The 23,950-nt window shown below is 42.7% G+C and overlaps 1 protein-coding gene and 1 pseudogene across 4 annotated transcripts; one reads left to right on the top strand and one right to left on the bottom strand.

Annotated features, from left to right (window-relative positions):
* Nucleotides 1–517: 517 nt before the first annotated feature.
* ADPRH (ADP-ribosylarginine hydrolase) lies at nt 518–23,865 on the bottom strand. Of its 4 annotated transcripts, XM_039224163.1 has the most exons (6): nt 23,811–23,850; nt 8,648–8,757; nt 7,120–7,220; nt 5,620–5,945; nt 4,026–4,386; nt 518–2,387 (listed from the first exon to the last, which is right to left on the bottom strand). In XM_039224163.1, exons 4-6 carry the CDS (start codon nt 5,930–5,932, stop codon nt 1,973–1,975), a joined length of 1,089 nt encoding a protein of 362 aa, XP_039080094.1. In that variant the 5' UTR covers nt 5,933–5,945; nt 7,120–7,220; nt 8,648–8,757; nt 23,811–23,850; the 3' UTR covers nt 518–1,972. The 4 variants fall into 4 exon arrangements, with proteins under 4 accessions (XP_039080094.1, XP_039080095.1, XP_039080093.1 ...); XM_039224164.1 differs by lacking the exon at nt 8,648–8,757 and having other exon boundaries at nt 23,811–23,865; XM_039224162.1 differs by lacking the exons at nt 8,648–8,757; nt 23,811–23,850 and adding an exon at nt 8,274–8,471.
* LOC120225970 lies at nt 17,292–17,788 on the top strand (annotated as a pseudogene).
* Nucleotides 23,866–23,950: the final 85 nt, after the last annotated feature.

Genomic DNA, 23,950 nt, shown 5'->3' with positions numbered 1-23,950 from the left:
ATATGAGAGTGTTTGGAGACAGAAAATGAACTTTGGAATTTCCTTCTCCCTTTATGTATAAAAGAATGATAGGGGCGCCTGGGTGGCTTAGTCGGTTAAGCGTCCGACTTTCGCTTGGGTCATGATCTTGCGGTTCGTGGGTTCGAGCCCCGCATCGGGCTCTGTGCTGACTGCCAGCTCAGAGCCTGGAGCCTGTTTCAGAGTCTGTGACTCCCTCTTTCTCTGACCCTCCCTTGCTCACGCTGTCTCTCTCTCTCTCTCTCTCTCTCTCTCCTAGAAATAAAAAAAAAAAAAATGATAAATTCCATGCCTTTGCTAGAGTTCTGCTTCAAATACAAGGCTAAGAGCTTTGTCTCATGTAGGTCAGCACACGTGCATAGTTAAGGCATTAGACTCTGTCTCTCACAGTGCATCACAGGTCACTCTGGGCAACCGTGAAGTAGCACGTGTCTGAACAGATGTGTCTGAAACAGATGTGGAACCACATGTTGAAAGCATTCACATCAACACAACTTGATGAACCTCCAAAGTAAATATTTATTGAATGTCTCTCATAGGGCAGGCAGGGAAGCCACAAAGAGAATAAGATAATTCCTCACAAGGAATCTGAAATTGTCCTCAGAAGACACCTCCAATCACCACTCAACAGGACCAGTGTGGTGACAGGGCTAGAGACAGAAGGCTGTGCATATATGAGGAGAAAGTGGCCAACTGCTCCAACTATCAGAGCAAGCTTCACCTAGAAGGTTCTACCAGAGCTGGGGCTTGAAAGAGGAGTAAGAATCTACCAGGTGGAAAAGGAGAGGGAAGAGCATTAAGAAATGGAGAAAGGGGGTGAGTATTCATTGGAACATGATTAGAAGTTCAGCATGATTGATTTGTTATTTGTAACAATAACTCTGGAGGACAAGAAGGAAGGCAAGACTGTGGTTAAGGCACCAGAAAGGAGGTAATTAACAACATTCATTTAATATATACTGATCAAGTACCTCCCGTGTTCCCAGGCACTGTGCTAGGTTATGTCTAGAGGAGGATAAAGATAAGCAAAGAGAAAACAACAAAACTGGAAATATGTTAAGTGTCACTGCCAGCAAAGCACAGAGTACAGCTTGGAGCAGCATCTCCCCAGATGCGAGTAACCTGGACTGCAGAAATTCACTGAAAAATACTGGTGCAAGAAAGTAAAAGAGTCAGATGTGAAGGACATTTTGGAGGTAGACCATCTGGCAGATGCTATTACTGGGACCCCACATAGCACCCTCACTGTTCCCATGCACTGTACAGCCTGTCATCGCAAGAGCCTCTGAGTCTTTGCCTGAAGACGTCTGTGCCAGGCTTGCACAAGAGGTGGGCCAAGAAGTACCAGGGAGTTAGCATCCCTAGGAGTGGTCCTCAACCAATGCCAAATGGAAGGTGATGGATGAACACCCCAGGTTTGCTTGCCCCTCAGGTGGGACAACTCTGAGGGGTGCTTTACAGAGTACCTAGATGGAATAGTCCCAACTGCCCAGAGTGCTAACCTGCTCAGTATCGCACCTTGTGCTATCTTCCCTCCCTTCCCGGTCTCACTTCCCCATTTTCCTACCAGGGCTTTCTGGAATCACTTCCTAAATAAACTAATTGTTCTTAAATCTTTGTCTAAGTGTCCATTTTGGGGAACTCCACCTGAAACAAACAGAAAAAAACTTAGTGAAAGATCAGATGATGAAAACAAAGACTCAAATATGGGGCTATAAGACTTCTAGCCTGGGGAGATGCTGACTTCCATCAACTGAGATAAAGATTCTTCAGGACAGAGAGGGACAGAGTCAGAGGGAACAGCATGAATTTGGAAAGACGAGCTTCAGTTGCTCAAGGGACGTGTTATCTCAAAATTCCTGGAGTACAAGGTTAAAACTCTTGACTTTGGAAAAAGTGAAAATAAACTGGACTACTCAAGAGGAAAAACCACAAGAAATGATGTCACATCTCTCTAAAGGGCAATTACAGTATCCTCCTCTGACCCAAGAGAATACAAAGCCCTGGCTGTCTCTTCCAGCCGGTTTCTATATTCTAGTTTCTCATAGTTGGAGGGACTGACTCCCTTAAAACCATACATAACTCCCCACCAGCAGCCAGCAATAGCAGCTGTAGAATCACTGTCTCCACCATGGAAAAAGGCTCGATGGGCAAGCTCCTTCCAGGAGTCTCCTGCAGCCAGGATGGCATCATAGGCAATCATGGGGGCATCGTGTCCACTGCTGCCACCCCAGCCAGAGTAGCTCACGGAGGTGTAGAACTGATCCCTCTCCTTCACATCAAAGGGCTTGGGGAAGGTAGGGGCTGATTTGCCATCCAAAATCCCTCTAAGTTTTAGGTATTTTTCCCACTGGTCTTGGAAGTAGGACCTGTAAGAAGGAAAAATTCTACAGTCAAATTGAAACAATACATTTGAAGCCAATAAGGAAAGGTAGCAGACAGATGTGTGAACAGGGAAAATTCCAAGATGACTTAAACTTCTTGTACTAATATCAAAATTGTATTAAATAATCAATATGAGGGATGCCTGGGTGGCTCAGTTGGTTAAGCGTCTGACTCTTGGTTTTGGCTCAGGTCATGATCTTATGGTTCCGTGAGTTCAGGCTCCACTTGGGCTCTGCACTAATGGTGTTGAGCCTTCTTGGGATTCTCTCACTCCTTCTCTCTCTCTCTCAAAAGAAATAGATAAACTTTTTTAAAAAATGTTTAAAAAGATCAAAATGAGGGGCACCTTGCTCAGTCAGTTGAGCATCTAGCTCTTGATTTTGGCTCAGGTCATGATCTCATAGTTCGTGAGACTGAGTCCCACATCAGAATTCTCTCTCTCTCTGTCCCTTCTCCCCACTCTCTCTCCTCTCTCTCTCTCTCTCTCAAAATAAAGAAACATTTTTTAAAAATAAAAATGAGTTCTAAGTGGCATTCATTCAATAAATTTTTGCCAAGGATTAATATAAACAAGGCATTGATAGCTGTTGCTAAATAAAGAAGATACATAGCAAGTTAAAGGTGAGAAATAAAAGTCTATTTTTCCTGAATTGAGAATAATGTCAAGTGTCACTTTTCAAGGGTGGAACTTATTTATTTTACTTTATCTTCTTAAGAAATCTTGTGGGGGCACCTGGGTGGCTCAGTCGGTTAAGTGTCCGTCTTCGGTTCAGGTCATGATCTCACCACTCGTGGGTTCAAGCCCCACACTGGGCTCTGTGCTGACAACACAGAGTCTGGAGACTGCTTTGAATTCTGTGTCCCCCTCTCTCTACCTCTCCCCCACTCATACTCTATCTCTCTCTCAAAAAATGAAAAAAATGTTAAAAGAATTTTTAAAAATCTTGTATATATTTAATGTATACAACATGATGATTTAGTATACAATACACAGTGAAAAGATTACTATAGTTAAACTAATTAATACATCATTTCCTTGTATACTTCTATTGTGTTTTTTTTTTTAAGATAGAACTTCAGAACATCATGACCAATACGTGATTCCTGCAGAAAGCTTCTGGATCTTTTTATTAAGAAAGATAATGTGACGTGAACTCATGAAAAAGGGAAATTGCGGCTTTACCCCTTATTAATTAGCTGGTGAAAAAAAACCTATCTCTTGGGCACTCTAACCAAAGATTTCAAAATATTGTGTGTCCAGACAATACTGAATAAACAAGTTCTAGGAAATAAGCAGGAAAGTTCACAGCAGTATAGGATAGCCCCAAAAACTACAGAAAGCTAGAATACAAAATAGGATCCCTATACAACAGGGAAGCACCATAGGTGTACTACTCATTGAGGACTTCCCTTGGCTACTTGGTGGCAACCACTGCTGGCACTGAACTTGAAATCCTTAGCAGGTAGGCTGGAGTAGGGGGTGTTGGACATAGCAGACAGGAAAAATAGATGGTGAGAACCATGATGGTGCTTTGATCAAAAAATTCTAGATACACATGTGCACGCCTGTGCACACACAGATTCAATCACTTTGTAGCAGAAGCAGGCACCTACCAACTTACCAGTGTTGAAGATTCTTCTCCAAAAAGTAGCCTGATTGGATAATGTACTTTTTAGCTTCTGGTAGCACCTCCATCATTTCTTTTCCCCATTGCCTTGGAGGCTTGTTGTTCACAGCATAGGCTGTAAAAAGAGCAGAAACGAGAGCTCCCAGGTAGCCTGTAGGGTGGTGGTGGGTCATCCTGCCACTCTCGATGCTCACTTGGATCAGCGTGTTCAGTTGTCTGCGGTGAGGGAACCTGAGGCCAATGCACATGGCACGCATGGCAGCCCCGCAGCCACCCTCGTGGTTGTTAAAGGGAATCCTCCAGCCATTGGCCTTATCTGGCTCCAGCCGCATGGCATTCTGCACTGAAGCACCTCCTGGGAAGAAGCAGGGAGAGGCGAGGGTCAGTGGAACCAAAGCACAGGCCCTGGCAGGAAGACAGAACCAAGATCAGTCTCCAGGATTCTTTGATGGAAAGGGAAAGGCAAAAGAATATGATGATGAATGCCCTCAAACTCCAAACCGTAAGTCAACACTGTTCCTTGCTCTCTATATAACCCTTAGCATATAAGATTACTATATAACCCTTAGCATGAAAGAATCAGATTCATATAGAGAGTCTTAGAATCTTTAGCAGTTATTACTGAGACATCACAGTAACTCAAAAAGGTAGGTTTAACATATTATTCTCTTTTTTAAATGAATAAGCTAAGGGGTTGCCTGGGTGGCTCATGTGGTTAAGCGTCTGACTCTTGATTTCAGCTCAGGCCATGATCTCATGGTTTGTGATGCTGAGCCCCGTGTCGGGCTCTGCTCTGCCAGTGCGGGGCCTGCTTGGGATCCTCTCTGCTCTTCCTCAGCTTGCACATGTGTGCGTGCTCTCTTTCTCTCTCTCTCTCTCAATATAAATTAACATTTTAAAAAAAATGAATGAATAAGCTCAGGCTTAGAGCTTAAAAACCTTACTCAAAATCACATAACCAGCTAATTAGTGGCCCCATCAAAACCATCCAACCTCAAGCCCAAAACTTTATTTTTTCTTAATGTTTGTTTATTTGAGAGAGAGAGAGCTGAGGTGGGGCAGAGAGAGAGAGAGGGAGACAGAATCTGAAGCAGGCTCCAGGTTCTGAGCTGTCCGCTCAGAACCTGATGTGGAGCTCAAACTCACAGAGTGTGAGATCATGACCTGAGCTGAAGTCGGATGCCTAACTGACTGAGCCACCCAGGTGCCCCAAGCCCAAGTCTTTAAAGGACCCAATGAGAACCTGAGGATGAGATCCTGAGTGCCAGAAAGAAGCTGCATATTCTAGAGTGAGAAGCATCAGGCTCGGAAAAGGAGCAATGGATGCACATGTGCTTTGTAATTCTCTCTCTCTCTTTTTTTTTTACCTTAATATATCTTTCCATATCAGTAAACATTTATCTGCATAATTTTAAAAGGCTGTGAATGTGTCACCAGAGTTAAATAAATTAAAGAACACCTATGTTGTTTCTATTTTTATCACAACTACTAAACAGAACTGTCTCCTTGATATTTAAACATTTTTAATAAGAGCCTTGGGGCTGCTTTATTCTCCACTCTGCCCAGGACCTCCAGTGGCTGCACTCACCTGGTGCTCGGCCATCCATGTCTCCCATGCAGGCTTGGTAATGCTTAGCAAGTAAGGAATATAGTTGAGCCAAATCCAAGACTTTCCCGGCTTCCACAAGAGCTTCTGCCGTGGCCAGGTGCATCACTGTATCATCGCTGACTCTCCACCTCTCCACATCTATGGCATCCAACCCACCACGCTGGGCCAGCTGCTGGTGAATCTTTTCTCCTTCCCGGAGAAACTCCCATTTTCCGTTGAAGTACCCCAAGGCATCTCCAGCTGCGCTCAGCACCATGGCAGCCACATACCTCTCCATCAGTCCCTCACACATGATAAGGCTGTGTCTGGGGGAATATTAAACACACAGAGGATGAGGAAAAGAAGATTCGGAAAAAATAGCGTGCCCTTCTACACTGTATTGAGCACTGACTACATGTAGGCATTGCATTAAGTGCATCTCAGGTAATCCTCAGAACTGCTCTATGAAGAATGTATTAGACCCATTTTATACATGAGTAAATTGAAGAATACCAAGATAACACAGTATCAGAAACATCATGTGCCTTGTCATAGATCACAGAGCTAATAAGTGGCAGGGCTGGGATTCCAGCTTATGTCCATCTGACGCCACAGCCAACGATTTTAACTATGATTCTATTTTTGCCTCTCTGTGAGTGGCAAGCCTGTTAAATTCTGCAAGTCGAACCAAGCTTGTCATTTTCTCTTTTTAGTTGGGATTTGGCCCTGGAAGTGCATCCCTCCTTTATTAAATAATAGTACTTTCCATTGGCATCACCATGCACAGTTTGCAAAGCACCTGCATATTCTCTACCTCAGTAGTAGGCAGGGATTAGTGTATGCATTTCACAGATAAGAAAACTGAACCTCGGAGAGGGTAAACTGACACAACCAGTGAATGGAGGCACAGAGACCCAAATCTTCTGGTTCCAGGCCACTCCTCCTCAACACAGATCTACTTACCCTGGGCAACCTTTTTGTGCCTCAACCTCCACATCTCTAAAATGGTGACAAAAATAGTGACAACCTCACTGGTTTACTGTGAGAAGTAAATAAATTAATTTTTGTAGAGCACCTACAACAGTATTTAGCAGATGGTAAGCACCATTTTTATTTGTACGCAACCAGGGGAAAGATTTTTCTGTTACTCAACTAGAATACTTTCTCCTCACAGCGTTCCTTTCAACAGCAATGTTTTCCTGCTAAATGATTTGATTTATACAGTCTTGGGATCTCAGCTAATATTCCCTCCATGAATCTAATCCCTGGTGAAGTGCTGGTTTCCCTGTTGTTGCATTTCCAATTTCTAGTTGTGTCCTATCTCCCGTAGCAGTCATGTTCAAAGCCCTCCACCATCTGCTCCAACTCTATCCACCTACTTTACTCTCATAGGCCAGGCATTTTTATATATGCCTAGCTGCAGTTAGGTTTGCTAACTTTCCCCTCAGCTCAAGGTCTTTCCTGGAACCTCCCACCACACCCTTCCTCCCATCCACTTACCTAAGTCCTATTTACTTAGGGTTAAGTTCAAGTCCAAGGGCTTCCAGGAATCCCTTTCCAGCAGCACTGCTGTGGGCCAGAGAATGCAGGATGGCAAGCACCTGGAGAAGAGTAAATGATAAAGATGGATTGAAGGGATTGATCAAAAAAGTATCCACAAGAGGCGCCTGGGTGGCTCAGGTCATGATCTCGCAGTTCGTGGGTTCGAGGCCCGTGTCAGGTTCTGTGCTGGCAGCTCAGAGCCTGGAGCCTGTTTCGGATTCTGTGTCTCCCTCTCTCTCTTCCCCACCCTTCATGCTCTGTCTCTCTCTGTCTCAACAATAAATAAACTGTAAAAATTTTTTTAAAAAAGAGAAGGGATTGATCTTGCTGAGTTTCTCGACTCACATAGGATATTTGTAAAACGTTATTTACATATTTTATTATTTATAAATGATGCCTAGGAAATGGAGTTCAGGCTCCTGGCTCTGGCAAGAATCAGGCGCATCACTGTGGACAAACCACCCACTCTGGACCTCAATTTTCCCATCTGTAAATAAGAGAGTGGGGGCTCCTTTCGTGTACTGAGACCTTCAGAGACTAAGCTTAGCTGGCTTTTGAGGACCAACTTATATCCCCTGGTATGCTCTCAGCTTCTTTTCTGCAATTCCTTCTGGCTCCACCCGAATGTGTGTTTTTGTGCGTTGTAAGAATTTCCTTGGAAATTCTTTTTTAACCTTTACATGTACTACTCAGCCTCCTGCTTTCACAACACAGTTACTCCTTAAAGTCCTCTTCTACCATTTACATTCTTTGCCCCAAATTATAAATTCAAGTAAATTCAAAACTTCAAAACTAAGGTCTGTGCAGTTTCTTCCTAGCAGTCTTCAATAATTTAATTTAATTTAATTTAATTTAATTTAATTTAATTTAATTTAATTTAATTTGATTTGATTTATTTTGGTGGGGAGGGGGGTGAGAAACGCCGAGGCAGGTGGGCGGGGTGGGCACCTGCTCACCGCCAAACAGGCGCGAGCTCGGGAAACGCGGGGCAGGACTTGCGGGTCCCCGCGGGGACGCTGGCGAGGAGGACGAGGGGGAGGACCCAGCAGGCAGGCCTGCCGGGAGGAATGCGCCCGCTGAGGCGCGGGAGGACGACGGCGAGGAGTACCTACCCGATCGCCGGATACTGAAACTCGCGCAGGACCAGGCGGGGCGGGGCGCCGAGAGCTCAGGGAGCGCGGAGAGGCCGGGCTGCAACCGGTGCGTCGTGGCTCACGGCCCACCTCGGGCGTTGCGCGCAGCTCAGGGGCAGAGCCGCGCAGGCGCGCAGCCGTGTTAGGGAACCGTGCCCAGGTTCAAAACACCATGGGCTAGGCCTCTTCGCCTTCGCCGCAGCGCTGTGTGTGGCCTTCTGCGCCCGAGCAGAAGGCGGAACGGCACCTGCGTCACCGGCTTCCTGGGCTGGGGACAGGGCTGGGCTGCGCCTGGCATTTCGGAACGTCAGGGCTCAGGGAACCGGCCACTAAGCTGAGTGTTCATAACTCACTTGTAGCCCCTTGTTGACACCTCGGCGTTTCCTCTGACCAGCTCTTCTGGGTTCTGGCCAGCTAGTGTGTGACCAAATACTGGAGAAACGGTATGGAGGGCAAAGCAAGGCTTTTGTCGGTGTTCGGAGCCCATCACATAAAACAGGAAAAAAAATAGCATCTGTTTCTTATGGTGTTTGTAAGGATGAATTTTATTTTTATTTTTTAAAATAATTTTTTAATTTTTTTTTTTTTTTTGAGAAAAGGCAAGCGGGGGAGGGCATAGCGAAGGGGGGCAGAGGAGCTCAAGCAGTCTCTGAGCAGACATATGGGGTTTGAACTCATGAACCCAAGTGTGAGCCAAAGTCGGATAGATACTCCAAGGACTGAACGACCCAGGTGCCACAGGATTAAGTTAATTTAAATTCATCATTTATTTGGTAGCAGTTTAAAAGTTTTGCATCCTGATAGTAAATAAAAGCAAAGAAAAACTAACCGAATTTTTGTTGACTAAATTAATGTCAGTTTTGAAAAGAATTTGAATCACCATATATAAGAATTCTATATATCAAAATTTTTAAATTCATGCCTATCTATCTGGCGATAATTACTTAGACTTGGTCTGAGAGTTTTTGTTTTTGTTTTCAAATGAGATACAATTTACATGTAGTGAAATATACTCATTTGGTGTGCTATTCAGTGAGTTTTAATAAATATATATATCTAGGTAACCATAATCAAGATACAGAATATTTTCATTACTCCAGAGAGTCCCCTTGTGCCCTTTTGCAGTCAAACCTCCACCTCCACCTCCACCTCCACCATTAGCCAAAGTGACTTTTTGATCATTTACAAAAATCAACTCACTCAACTTCTGAGGATGTAGTCAGAGAAGTTTTCCTAGTGAGGAACATTTTTAATACGCATTCCTGTTAAACTCCTCTAAGTGTTTCAGTTTAAGATGTCTGTTCCTAAATAGTTTTCATGGTACAGAGTGCTCTTTCTGTAAGAATCAATGGAAAAGTGTTTCTTTGACTTGAATCTAAGTAATAACTGGGGTTTCTCTTAGCCATTAGTTTCCTTTTACTTTATGGTGCCAGTGGACTTTGCCATCACTTGGATAGACTCCCGACTCATTCATGCTACTGAATGGCTGCAGATGGAGGTTTGTCCAGGATCTCTGAGCCATAAATAGTGTTGCTATCCATCACCACCCTGTTCCCAATCCCCATACTGTATTAGCTCCATCCCTGCTGAAGGTGTTGTTTTTTGTTTGTTTGTTTTTTGTTTTTTTTACTGTAGTTGATTTATGTAGTGCCTTCTTTAGCATCCCAGCACATAAGGCCAGGTAATAATATCTCTGCCTTTCTTTGGGAAGGACAACAATACACCTGGACAGTAATGACCCAGGGTTTTACCGAAACTTCTTCTTCCTTTTTTAAAAACAGTTTTTATTTAAATCTAAGTTAGTTAACATGTAGTGTAGTAGTGTTTTCAGGAGATGTTTCCACCAAGGACGGTGCTCTAGAGGCTTCTGGGTGACTCAGCTGGTTAAGCGTCTGACTTCAGCTCAGGTCATGATCCCGCAGTTTGTGAGCTCAAGCCCCACATCAGGTGCGCTGCTGTCAGCACAAAGCCAGCTTCAGATCCTCTGTCTCCCTCTCTCTCTGACCCTCCCCCACTCACACTCGCTCTCTCTCTCAAAAATAAATTAACATAAAATAAATAAAAACAGAACACTGCTCTCAAGAGAATCAGGTGTCAGTCATGGTCCAAAAGGATGTTCCCCCCAATGATAATCTAGAAAAATTGGCTAGAGATGCTCAGCAATTGGCCCCAGAAAAGGGAAAACAAAATTAGAAATCCAATTAAACTATTGGTTCAATAAAAAGAGAACTTTGGTTTGGCCCAATAGAAATCCAGTCATACCAGAGGCCTTAAAATCCCCATTACTGACTACTGTACATGCATTGAATCATTGGTCCACTGATAAAAATTTTATGAACCCATCCTAGTGGGGAAATACCAATGTAGCTGGAAAAAGTGCCTATTTTGCTTGCTCCACCTGCCCCAAATACAACCTAGAGAAATACAAAATACATCTGCTGCTGGACACTTTAAATTCCCCAGTGGACCATTCGAGGTTTGGCAAGTGGATTTCATTCAGCTTTTTCCACCTCAGGGATAAAATTATGTTTTAGTCATGGTTTGTATGTTTTCTTACTGTACCAAAGCTCTTCCTTTTAGGAAGGTTACTGCCTCTTCTGTGGCTAAAATCCTATTAGAAAAGATTATCACTACCTAGGGACCCCCACCCCAAACGTCACAGTGGCTCGGTAACTCACTTCATTGTTCAAGTGCATTAGATGGTCTGTGCTACTTGGACACTTGTATAACACTTGGTGCTTCCCACCCTCAATCCTCATGTCTAGTTAAATGTACTAATAGCATCATTAAGACTCAGTTGGCAAAATTTATAGAGACTCTTCAAATACCCTGTGGCCAAAAGCAATGCCTTCAGTCCTTCTAAGACTCAGGTCCACAGCTTCTGGAACCCATACACTTGCACCCTTTGAGATAGTCTCAAGGCACCCTATGCACCTGGCTCCTGTTTCCCTTGATATACAGCTGATTAAAGGAAGATATACTTCAATAGTGTAAAGACCTAATTGCTTCTTTTGAAAATAACCGAGCTATAGTAGGACAGTCTTTCCATAGTACACTTCCAAGAGATGAACACCTCAGGCATCACTCCTTATAACCCAAAGGTTTTGTCTCTTGGAAAAGACAGGCTAGACTCTCTTCAACTTCGCTGCAAGGACCCCTAGCAGGGGGCTGTTAACCAACCTCAGTGCTGCCAAACTTCAGGGAATAATATCTTGGATCCGTGTGTCACATCCAAAGAATGCACCAAACCCCAACCGGGCCTACACATCAACTTGTGACCTGAAAGTAAAGATTTCCCAGAGTTGAAGCAGATGGCAGCTGAAGGAGACAGCTTTCCTAAAATAACCAGATCAGGCCTAAAACCTTCTTTCCCTTGCTCATTCTCTCTTTCTTCATTCTTTCTTTCATTCTTTGCATTTCCTAATCCCATGTAAAAGGGGGAAACTGCTCCAATTGTTAGATTTGCCATCAGAAAACTCAAATCTGTCCATTACAGCATTGACTCCTTAGTTCAACCTATAATGAATTTTGCTGAAATCCCAGATGCCACTGTATGCCCAATTGTTCCACCAGTCCCCTTTATAAAGTTAGACTACTAACTCTATATACCCCCATTCCTTGCCTCAATTTAACCCAACCCTGAGGTGGGAGACTGAGATCCATTAAAAAATATATAAAAGATACTTCAGAGCATTCAGCATAAACCAGACTACTTGTAGGCTTGCTATCAAACCCCTGTATTAGGGTGGTCTTTCAATATGTAATAATAACAGTGTTTGAGTTTTGGCTGAATAGCTAATGCCTCCATTACCAACGAGAGTCCGTAAATGCTAATGCTTATGAGGGAGCCCTATGTACACCACTTGGCTACTCCTCTATATGAGCAGGTTTTGGCAGTGGCCCTATATTTGGGCAGCTCACTGTTGTGATGGCTGGAGGATGAAAGGGCAACGTGTTCTTCCTGTATTTACTGTTCTATTTTCTCTTCATAACAAACCAGAAGCCTACCACTGGTCCACTCCACTAAGCCTCCATGGCTGTCTTAAATGGAAGATGCCCAGGAGGCATTCAGAACTCTGTGTTTGCTGTAGGGAGAGACTTTCTCCCTTGGGCCAGAGTAAGTACCAATGAACACATGATCAGAAATCAGTCCTTAATATTGGGATAGTTAACCAACCACAGCCAAGACAATAGGAGCTCAAACACAGTCACGTGGCTTGCTGCCTAAAGTAGTTTTGGATAATTGAATAGCCCTCGATCTCTCTGTGCTGAACCAGGAGGGGTTTGAATAGACAATCTGTTGCATATGGATAAATTCTTCTGGGGAAGTATGTGCCCAACTGCCTAAAATTAGGGAATAAGCACTTTGGCTACAATAAATTTCATGTAATGATCCATGGTCCTTAGGCTTCTGGTTACCTTTAGGTTGGGGTTCCTGGTTTAAAACCATCTCACAAACTGGATTTGTCGCATTACTTTTAAATCTGTTTTGTATAATTATTTTTAAGCTTTGTACCCATTACTTGTCAAACCTTTGTAGAAGCAACATGCCCAATAGGGTGATGCTAACTCAACACTTCAAGATGATCTCCAATGGTTATTTATGACCCTGGTAAGATATAAACTTTAGATGGGAAATGCCTGAGAGTTCTCCCTCCTACCCTTCCTTGTTATTCAAATGTGACCTAAATGTTGTCTAACCTGTGCACTTTCCCTCTGGCATGGGACATGACAACCAGGAAAGGTCCTTCCTGGTATCAAGGGACAAAATCACTAAATGCAGAAAAACTGACTCTTGATCAGTGATGCTTTGGAGGAAATATCTTGAGCAAAGGGGGGAAATCTGGAGATGAATAAAAGAAAGCCTCATTCAAAATAGAGTCAGGCTGCCCTGAAGAGAGAAGCTTTCATGCATATGCGTTGCATTACAGCTTATTTTATATACAGCTTACTTTACTACCTCAACTAGAGGAATGAAGATTTTTCTCTTTGCCCAGCAACAACCCAGCCAATGAGAAACTGCTACATCTAAACCACTGAGAAGTAGCCACAACCCTGAACTCTGGCTCTCCTCCAATAAATTTTCATTCAAAACCACCCCTCCCAACTTTTTCATTCCTCTGTAAAAGCAAGCCCCTTTCATTTGTTCTCTGGATCTTAACTATGTTTTATCAAAGTTTGCATGTCCCGAATTGCAGTTCCTCTATTCCTGCATAAACTCATTTTGCTGGTTAAAAAAACTGGCTATTTTATTTTTAAGGTTGACAACACCTACTGACAGTTTTTCTTCTTTGTCAAAAATTGGAAAATGTTTCTGGGACATCAGGGACATGGTCAGGCAAACCAAAAGAACAAGCTGTCAGTTAGCTCCAAATAACTGCAAATAACCATTACACTCCTCCATGCACCCCCCCCACTCCCTATACTCCCCAGGCTTAAATAATAAAGACACTAATTGTCTTACATAACAAGTGTCTAGACATCTAGATTATCTTACAAGTATATATATATCTTACAAATATATATATATATCTTACAAATATATATATATATATATAGGCTGACATCTCTGACAGGTATAAAGTCTGATTACAATTACAGACCATGTCCAATGGGAAAAGACAGTATCTCTTCTTTCAAGGATGAAGAAACTGTTAGGAAAGTTTCCTCCTGTGCTCCCCTCCAAGACTAAACCAATCACTGTTAGATTAGGAGTTTCCATTGATCAAGGGTAAAACATCTTCCCTGAGAGATGGATACTTATACAAAAATAGTTTGTTCGTAAAGGAAAGAGTGAATGCTAATCTGCCAAGAACTAATATTTATCTCGCATTTTACTGGTGCTAAGCATGAGTGTAGATACTGGAAAGACAGAGACGTTGAAGATTTAGCTCCCCATCCCCAGTTTTACTGAGGAAGACATATTACAACTATTTTCATTAGTCACCAATTCAGTATTATTTGCCATTTTGAGGCTTTCGCTGAGAAACAAAACTTGAGGGACTCAGACCTAACCTCTGAGATGTTTCATCTGTAAGGTTGAAATAATGGTACCTTTCTTAAAGAGTTATTAACAATGTCCAGGAGTGATGTTTATGTATTCTGCAGACATTAAAGACCTACTGTGTCCCAGGTATAAGCTAGGCCCTGACACAGGATGCTCTTTCGTGGGGTGAACCCAGCCATGTGACCTCATTTTAGTCTCCTGACTCATGATTTTTTAAAATGTTTTTTAATACAATGTTTACATTTTTTAAATGATAAAAGTAATGCATGCTTTCAGCAGAAATGTTGGGAAAGCTTCTAAAAATCTCTCCAAAAGAAGAACTCACACATGTTCATGAAGATAAATGTTCCTGAATGTTCTTTGCACAATTGTTTCAAATAGCTGAAAGGTGGAAATAACCTCAATATCTGTTTACAGGGAAGTAAGTTTGTGTTTCCTTCTCCTAAATCATGGCATAATTATGGAACTGTTCGAAACCATGAGGCAGACATTCAAATCAGACTTCAGGTAAATAATCAAGCTCACATGGAAAGAGTTTAGAGAAATTTTGTTAAGTAAAAATATCAAATTTGGGAATGAAAAATATATATGGTCTTATGTAAAAAAAAAAGCTGTGTGTGTGTGTGTGTGTAAAATGACTGAAAGGATACACATTGAATTGTTAATAATGATTATGATTACCTCTCAAGAGGATAATGGGAGAGTTTTCCAGGAGAAGGGTAAGGGGAAACTTAATCTTTCACAATTAGAATTTTTACATACTCTGTGTGTAAAGAAATTTTGGAAAACACAGGAAAAACAGAACCACTCACATTTCATCACTCATACTATATATACTTGAAATCTATTTTTTGCACATGTTTTTGAAAAAATTTGGATCCTTTTGTATATACAATTTTTATCCTATTTTTAACAACTAGACTTTACATTGTAAGCATTTCTGTCATTAGTGATAGTATTTTTAGCATAATTGATTCCAAATGCTCAGATAAGGTAAAGCCTCTAGCATAAACTCCTTTTCATATTGATACAAAGAAAATGAGGCCCTGAAATTCAGTTGCTCTCCAACCGCAATATGGTCAAAGCTGGTTCATTTGAAGGAAAACAGAAACACAGATAACTGAAAAACAGAGTATTAAACAAGTGGTTGCCACTTCATGTCTTAATTGTGTAATACCACGCCTAGTTAAAGTATGAGAGCTAAAAAAAAAGAGAGAGAGAGAGAGAGAGCACTAACAGGAAATGGTTAATAGGCAGGGCCCCTTGAACCCTTGAAGAACAAAATAACTAAAAGATTCAAAGGTAAACATACCACAGAATAGGATTTCAATATACATTTGTTAAAATGCATTAAAGTTAGGGGAGAGGGGGGTGAAGTAAAGGCTTTTTAGAAGAAAACAGAGAAAAGCTAGTATGGGAGACAGAAGTCCAAAGCAGCTGTCCATATATCCATGCAATTCAGAAGACTTGGTGAGCATATTCACTTGGGCTAGGCAGTAATACCCCAGATGTTCAGTCAGACATTTTTCTAGATGTTTCTGTGAAGGTTTTTTTATTTTTATTTTTTTTATTTTTTTTTTTTTAAGAAGAGATGAGCATTGAAATCAGTAGATACTGAGTAAAGCCAATGATACTCCATGACAGAAGCGGGGCTGACCAGTTCAGTATGGAACCCTTACTAGAAAAAAGACTGACCTGTAGCAAGGAAGTGGGAAGTCTGACAGCAAACTGTCTTCTGACTTGATAAAGGAAGTTTTCAACTTTTAGAGTTTGTGGGCCCTGCTCCCAAGGAAGCTATACTTTAACATTTACCAACTCAAATTGATTCAGCAAAACCTCAAAGCATGGGCTCTATTTCTGTCCAGGGTACACATTGTACATCTGCTTCATTGAAGAAAATAACCAAAGAGGTGCATTCTGAACACAAAAGATAAGAAAAAGTAAGAAATTTCCCTTGTTCCCATACGATTAAAGTCAGATAGCCCCCTGCATATACTAGAAAATTAAGATAAGGTCTGCAACTTACTGAAATGTTCTTCATCTAATTATTTGTAACTTTTTATGTGAGTAACTGTATATAACCCTACACCAAATGTTCCCTTACTAGAGCACTCTCTTCTTTGTGAAGATTGTGTATCTCAGGCAGCTGTCCTAACATGAACTTGAATAAAACTCTCTTCCTGGGGTGCCTGGGTGGCTCAGTCAGTTAAGCGTCTGATTTCAGCTCAGGTCATGATCTTGCTATTCGTGAGTTGGAGCCCCGCATCGGGCTCTCTGTGCTGACAGCTCAGAGTCTGGAGCCTGCTTCGGGTTCTGTATCTCTCTTTCTCTCTGCCCCTCCCATGCTCATGCTTTGTCTCTCTCTGTCTGACAATAATAAATAAACGTTAAAAATTTTTTTTAGTAATTAAAACCTCTCTTCCTTTTTCTTTTTTAGAAATTCTAAAAGGTTTATTCATCTTGTGTCAATAGACTCAAGCTGCAGCATCTGCTCTTTCCTGAGTCCCTAGGGATTTGAACTTGCAATCAGTTCAACTCCACAATCATGTGGGTCACTTCCTTGGAATAAATCTTTCTCTCCATAATGTTCTCCAGAACCATACATATTGGTTCTGGGTCTTTGGAGAACACTTACTTATAGAGCACTCTACCAGGTGCTCCCTGAAGTTACAAAGGTAAGGCAAAAATCATGCTACTAGAGGAGACATGGTCAGTATAATGACATTAGGCCATGAGGACTGTGACAAAGAGGGGATGTTCAAGATACAAGGTCAGCAGATATAAGAGAGACATTTCCATCTCAGAGTGTTCAGAGGAGTCCAGAGAAAATAACACCTGGGCTGATTTTTGAAGCATAATTAGGAAGACAAACTAAAATGAGCTGCCATCTTGCATCTCCACGTGTGTGCGTCTAGTTTCAGCTGGTCCACCCGAGACCCCCTGAGTGCCAATCCTAGTCCCCCGCGCGGTCCCATTTAAGCTCCAACAAGATGAAAGAGACTATCGTGAACCAGGAGAAACTCGAAACTCGCCAAACTGCAAGCTCAAGTGCACGTTGGTGGGAAAGGAACTGCTCGCTGAAAGAAGAAGGTGGTTCATAAAACAGCTACAGTAGATGATAAAAAAAACTTCAGTTCTCCTTAAAGAAGTTAAGGGTAAACAAGATCTCTGGTATTGAGGAAGTAAATATGTTCACAAACCAAGGAACAGTTATCCACTTTAACAACCCTAATGTCCAGGCATCCCTGGCGGCGAACACTTTCACCATTACAGGCCATGCTGAGACAAAGCAGCTGACAGAAATGCTACCCAGTATCTTAAACCAGCTTGGTGCAGACAGTCTGACTAGTTTAAGAAGGCTGGCTGAAGCTCTGCCCAAACATCCGTGGATGGAAAGGCACTACTTGCTACCAGAGAGGATGATGATGATGAAGTTCCAGGTCTTGTGGAAAATTTTGATGAAGCTTCCAAAAATGAAGCAAACTGAATTGAATCAACTTCTGAAGAAGATAAAACTTGAAGAAGTTACTGGGAGCTGTTATTTTATATTATGACTGCTTTTTAAAAATTTTGTTCATGGATCTGATAAAATCTAGATCTCTAATATTTTTAAGCCAAGCCCCTTGGACACTGCAGCTCTTTTCAGTTTTTGCTTATACACAATTCATTCTTTGCAGCTAATTAAGCTGAAGAAGCCTGGGAATAAGTTTGAAACAAGATTAATAAAGTTATTTGCCTAGTAAAAAAAAAAAAGGAAGACAAACTAAAATTGTCAGAGCCCAACGATAACCCAAAAAGCTAGCACGCGAGAGAAGCCAAAAAGGAGAAGTAGTAATAGCAAAGATTCAAGTTTAGGTTGGCATTTTCTTCCCAGCTATGCAATAAAATATTTTTAGAAATTTGTGGAAATTGTGGCAATAATGAGTGGAAATATGATATATCATGGCCAGGAATTATATATGTGGATTCTTTCTTTCTTTTTTTTTTAATGTTTTATTTATTTCTGTGAGAGAGAGAGAGAGAGAGAGAGAGACAGCATGAGCAGGGGAGGGTCAGAGAGAGAGGGAGATACAGAATCCGAAACAGGCACCAGGCTCTGAGCTGGCAGTCAGCACAGAGCCCGACGCAGGGCTCCAACCCACGAACCGTGACATCATGACCTGAGCCAAAGTCGGATGCTTAACCAACTGAGCCACCCAGGCACCCCATATGTGGATTCTTTCTAAATGAGCCCAGTTTACTACATGTAGAAAACAGATCTAGAGAAAAGTTAGACAATAATAGAAAGGATGCTAACCTGGGTAACTCATAGACAAGAGTAATGGAGAGCCGAGATTTTTTCACACAGCTGAGTGGTGTGGAGGAGCTTGGTGATGATGTTCTATTTCCCTGAAGTGTTTCTGTTTGTTTTGGGCTTGTAATGGACATAAATGCTCCCCACTTCTGTGGATGACTGAATGAGAGAAAGTCATCTCAAATTTAAAGCAGGAGACAGTTTGGTTGTGTTCAGGAAAGGTTTTTTTTTCTAACAAAACTGAAAAGCGCTCCCTTCAAAGGAGTTTGCAGCATGTTCTTGTGTGATCCTCTGAGAAAAGAAGAGACAAATATGGTGTCCAGGAAAGTTGAGGCTTCTGTCCCTGAGGGTAGGGACCTGCCTTGGGATCCTGGCCAGTCTGTGTTCTGGGATTCGGGGGAATTAAGAGCTACCACAGCCGTTGGCTGACCCTCCCCTACCCACACTGTCCACCAGAGATGTTAACAAATTTACAAAAGTCACTCTTTTCAGTTTTCTATTTCATTTTCCTTTCCTTATCTCCTGAGAAACATAGAAAGGAGCCAACCACCAAGGAAGAGAAAGAGAAACTAGAAATGATCTTGGTGCTTTGAAAGTAAGCCTCAATGAATTCAAGGTCATGTGAATTAAAGATTTAACAGTAGTGTGTTATTTACAGTTTAAATCCTCTAAGCTACTTATGTACCCCTAAAATGGAGTAATTACCCTCTACTTTCCTCCTCCTTCCTCTTCCTTCTCCTCCTCTCCTTCCCTTCCTCCCCAGTCTCCTCTTTCTTCCTTGAATATTTTTCTGAAAAGTGAAGTAACGGTTGCCATTTGTTTCTTATTTACAATGTAATATAAACAGAAGGGGAAAACCAAAAGGTCGAAACAAAATGTCATGGTCACCAGATTTCAAAAAGGCAGATGGGGAGTAGTAGTTGAATTCTATTCATAAAATTAAAGAGAAATTGCATGGCTTGATTAGAAAGGGGAATTTATCTCTCAGCAGGTCTTCCCAGAAACCGCACCATTTAAAGCACACCTTGCATAGACATTTAGCTGCTATTTGAATATGAGAATAAATTTGAGGATTTGAAGCCTCTGCAGAAAAGCAAGTACCCACCATAAAGGCATGATTTGATGAAGAGCTTTTTAACATTTTTTAATGCTTATTCATTTTTGAGAGAGAGAGAAAAAAAAGAAAGAGGGGGGGGAGAGAGCAAGCAGAGGAGGGGCAGAGAGAGGGAGACACAGAATCTGAAGCAGGCTCCAGGCTCTGAACTTTCTGCACAGAGCCCATACGGGGCTCAAACCCATAAACCGTGAGATTATGACCTGAGCCGAAGTTGGACGCTTATCTGACTGAGTCACCCAGACACTTAACTAACTGAGCCACCGAGGCACCTGGAGTGACGAGCTTTAACAGTGCTCTCAGACTAAATCCCTTCAGCTTTGGACTGATTTCTCTGGTGGCCACAGGGGCAGGTTGAGGGACTCTCTAGTGGCCTGACACCACTAGGAAACCTGCCTAAACCGGCTGCCATTGTGAAGTCATTGGTTTCACTCTTTAGATTCTCTACCCCAGGCTTCACCACAGGAGTGGCTACTTTCCATTTCCTGGAGGCTGTATTTTTACTCTCTGAGAGGCAGCCCAGTGAGCAGTGAGTCTATTAGGAGAAACAGTGGCCCACTGCAAACCTTAGGAGGGGGTCATGGGAATTCAGCCGGCCATTGAGCTTCTGTCTCTGTGGGAGGGAAATCCCAACAGGATTGGGAGAGGCAGAGAGGCTAACAGCCATCTAGTAAGAAGTGAACCAAAGAAAGTTTCAAAATCTACTGGTGGATGGATCCCCCAGTCCAAGGGTGAGAAATCGTGACTTACAGAAGTGAACTACTGCTTTGGAGGAGGTGTGGGACTCCTATTCTGCAAGTCCCTATTCAGCTGATTGCTCTGGTCCTTTTCTCTGCTATCGCTTGATTCTTTTGCTTAGGGTCTCTCTACCTTGTTCTTATTTCTCCCATTCTGTTCCTCTTTGCATCTCCATTGTTTGAAGCAGTTCCAGGTTCACAGTACAAACTTAATAAATTTGAGGGGAATTGGCTTGACATGCCAAAGGAGTGGTACATACATTAGAAGCAAAGAGAAAAGAAAGAGCAGATGGGGATTAGAAGAATCAATGAGAAGTTTGTGAGGAAATGGCATTTGGTCTGGTCCTTTCAGGAAGGAAGATGTTTGGATAGGCAGAGAGACAGGGAAGGGCACCTAGAAAGTTAAGGAACAGTCAAGGTTTTTGGGCAGAGAGAATGTAGTGCCAAACGCAGGCAGAAGAAGGGCAGTGGGCAATGGGGATAGAGCCCTTAATTTGAACAAGGGTTAACTCTGAATGTCCACTGTTCTTTTCATTTTAAGAATTTCCAGTGACTTCCATTTCAGAGCACCAGAAAGAGTATGACAACATTCAGAGAGGAAGAGATGGTCACTCTTACACTGATAATGTTTCTACTGATAATGTTTCTATCAACGTTAGCAGACTATGGCACCACTTGGGAGCATCATGGTCTTAAAGCCTAGACCCTGCCATCCCATGCTGGGTGTAGGTTATAAACAACTTTGAATGAAGCAGGGAAAGGAGCCAGAGGAGCATATCAGCCTCTCCACCGAGAGGCTGAAGGTCACTGTAACCATCAAGTGGAAGTTGTTAACATCCTTCCTCATCATTATTCAAAATATGCAGCTGTCGGGGCATGTGGGAAGCTGAGTTAGTTAAGTGTCTGACTTCAGCTCAGGTCATGATATCATGGTTCGTGGGTTCAAGCCCCACATCAGGCTCTGTGCTGACAGCCAGCTCAAAGCCTGGAGCCTGTTTCCAATTCTGTGTCTCCCTCTCTCTCTGACCCTCCCCTGCTCACGCTGTCTCTCTCTCTCTCTCTCAGAAATAAATAAAACATTAAAAAAAAAAAAAGAAATATGCAGCTGAGACTCAGACCAAGACACGGATGAATGAAAATGCTCACGAAGGTTCGTTTTTGTTTTTAGCAGAGAAGATGAAAATGCAGTGGGCCCCTGTCATGTATAGTCTTGCCTGGCATGCTTTATGGAGCTTGAATATTCTAAGTCAGCCACTGAACCCTGGCACAAACTTGTTACTGGGAAGAAGCAAAGTGCCTCTTACCCACACTCTCTTTGCTCTTTCTGGCTGCCTTGGGAGAGATGGTGTCTTTGCCAATAGACAGGAAGTAGAGGAGGTAATATTTATTAAATAGAAGCTGCTGCCTCTCCTGCCATGCCAACTCTACAATACATCTGTTTCTACTGCCACGTTTCTACCTCTACAGAAACATGGCCAAGATGGGAGCAACATGAGACACCCTCCCCCCTTGGACTTATATTGTCTTGATTTAGTAAGGCAAAATTGATTAAAACACCAGCATTTCAAAATGTTTCTTTATTTGGCACCCTGAAGTTTTTTCACTTTCCAGAACACTGTATCATAGTAATATTAACATTGAGTCAGAGGTGGTCTTTTCTTCTCTAATAGGGAGAAAGACAAGGTCCTTCTACTGCAGATAAGTTTTACAAGAGTCCTTAAACTGAAGACCTCGAAATGGATTCTCTTAAAATTACCAGTGCCTGCATACCCTTTGAAAATCTGCAGGTGCCCTTGGGGGTAGAGGTATCTCGGTTTGAAGACACTTCCTTTGCCCAAACAGCTTCATCTCCTGGCAGGGAAGCACTAGCACTCTGGATGCTACCAGGAGGGATACTATAGAAATGGACCTATCAGATTACATTGTATTGGCTGCTACCCAGTCTTGTGCATAAGATTTGTCTCCAATACAATCAGCAATTTTCTGAGGCTAATGCATTAGCTGAGCCTTGGGACTTATTCCCCCCAGTGAAGTCCTGTATCTGCCACACCACAAGCCTAGGCAGAGCCTGAGCACAGTCATGAAGTGGAAGAGCCTTTATTCTTTCCTTCTCTTCCCTCACGATGATTGTCACTCCTCCCCACACTGTGGACACCCAGAAGGTGTCATCCTTTTATATCAGCTTTTAGTCTGAAGGGATCTCCGTGCCTTCCTTAACACTGAAAAATATTAGGAAAAATGGCAGCTTAAACTGTGATTTTTACCAGAAAAATTTACTTTCTAATAGCCTGAAGTCAATATTTCACACATTTCTATACCATATTCACACGGTTTACCATATTCATGTATCATATCTACTGTCATTTTTTTCCCCTCCAAATTGACTCACCTTTCTACTTCTACAAATTTAAATAGAAAACTATTGCATCTCTACCATATCACTGCACTGGCAGTGCTGAGCCTGCTTGGAATTCTCTCTCTCTGCTCCTCCTCTGCTTGCTCTCCCCTCTCCCAGATAAATAAATAAACTTAAAAAGAGAAAAAGAAAAGAAATGGTATCCCTCCTGGATTCTCCAGAAAGCAAAGCTGGAAACAAAAAACCTAGTTTATTGGGAATGTAGTCCAGTGGTGTAGGACAGGAGTATTGAGACAGAAAAGAAAGAAAAGCCGTACAAGGGTTCTTTACTACGTTGGCTTTTGCTGCAGGCAACTGGTACTCAATCCCACTGGGACCTTCTGGAGAACCTCATGAAATGTCTCCCAAAAATCTCCACCTGGAAACTGTCAGCTTCCAACCCCCTCTGGTCAAGAAGCAGCCCCACAGGCACCAACGGCCCACAGATTCCCAGGCTGCGCATGTTCAAGCACAGAACTTGCCACGGTACCTCATGCCAAAGCAACAGAGAAGGCCCAGGGCCAGAAACAGACTATGAAATGTGAAAGACAGGTCGGCTGCACCAGTATGAGTCAGCTGCTCACCCACAGAATGCTCCAGAATTCTATACAGTGGTGGCAGGTTGATTGAAACAGAAGTGGTGGGTGGGTACCTTCTTCACTCTACCCCTTGCTTCTGTCATTGTGCTCACCTGAGGCACACTCAACCATGGCTTCGGTGACTGCAATCCTGTCCAGCATGGCTGCCGGAAGTCTCTTCTGTGAAGGTAGCTGGGGTGGAGGGGTGGGAGTGCAGTTAAGGGTGGCCTTTTGAGCCCAGCACTCTCCAAAAAGTGACCACTACCTATGAGATGGATGCCCACTCCTGCAGTGGCAGGCCTGTGAGTAGAGAGGGCTAACTCTGGGTGCTAAAACAAAACTTGAGACCGACACAGAAACAGCTGGCCCTCAAAGCTCACAGCCTACCTACCATCAAAGCCAGTGGCTCCCCCAGGCTGCCCAATGCAGTCTTCTCTCCCCTTGAAATTGCTGGTTTGTGCGAAGTAATGAGGGAGGGACTGTGTGGTTGGTCTTAACCACACCCTCTGAGGACAGCTGATAAAGAGGGAA

Source organism: Hyaena hyaena, unplaced genomic scaffold, assembly GCF_003009895.1.
Source record: "Hyaena hyaena isolate Hyena2069 unplaced genomic scaffold, ASM300989v1 scaffold_1540, whole genome shotgun sequence".
Classification (NCBI taxonomy): Eukaryota; Metazoa; Chordata; class Mammalia; order Carnivora; family Hyaenidae; genus Hyaena; species Hyaena hyaena.
The sequence above is the reverse complement of the archived record's forward strand: the minus strand, read 5'-3'. Positions and strand labels throughout refer to the sequence as shown.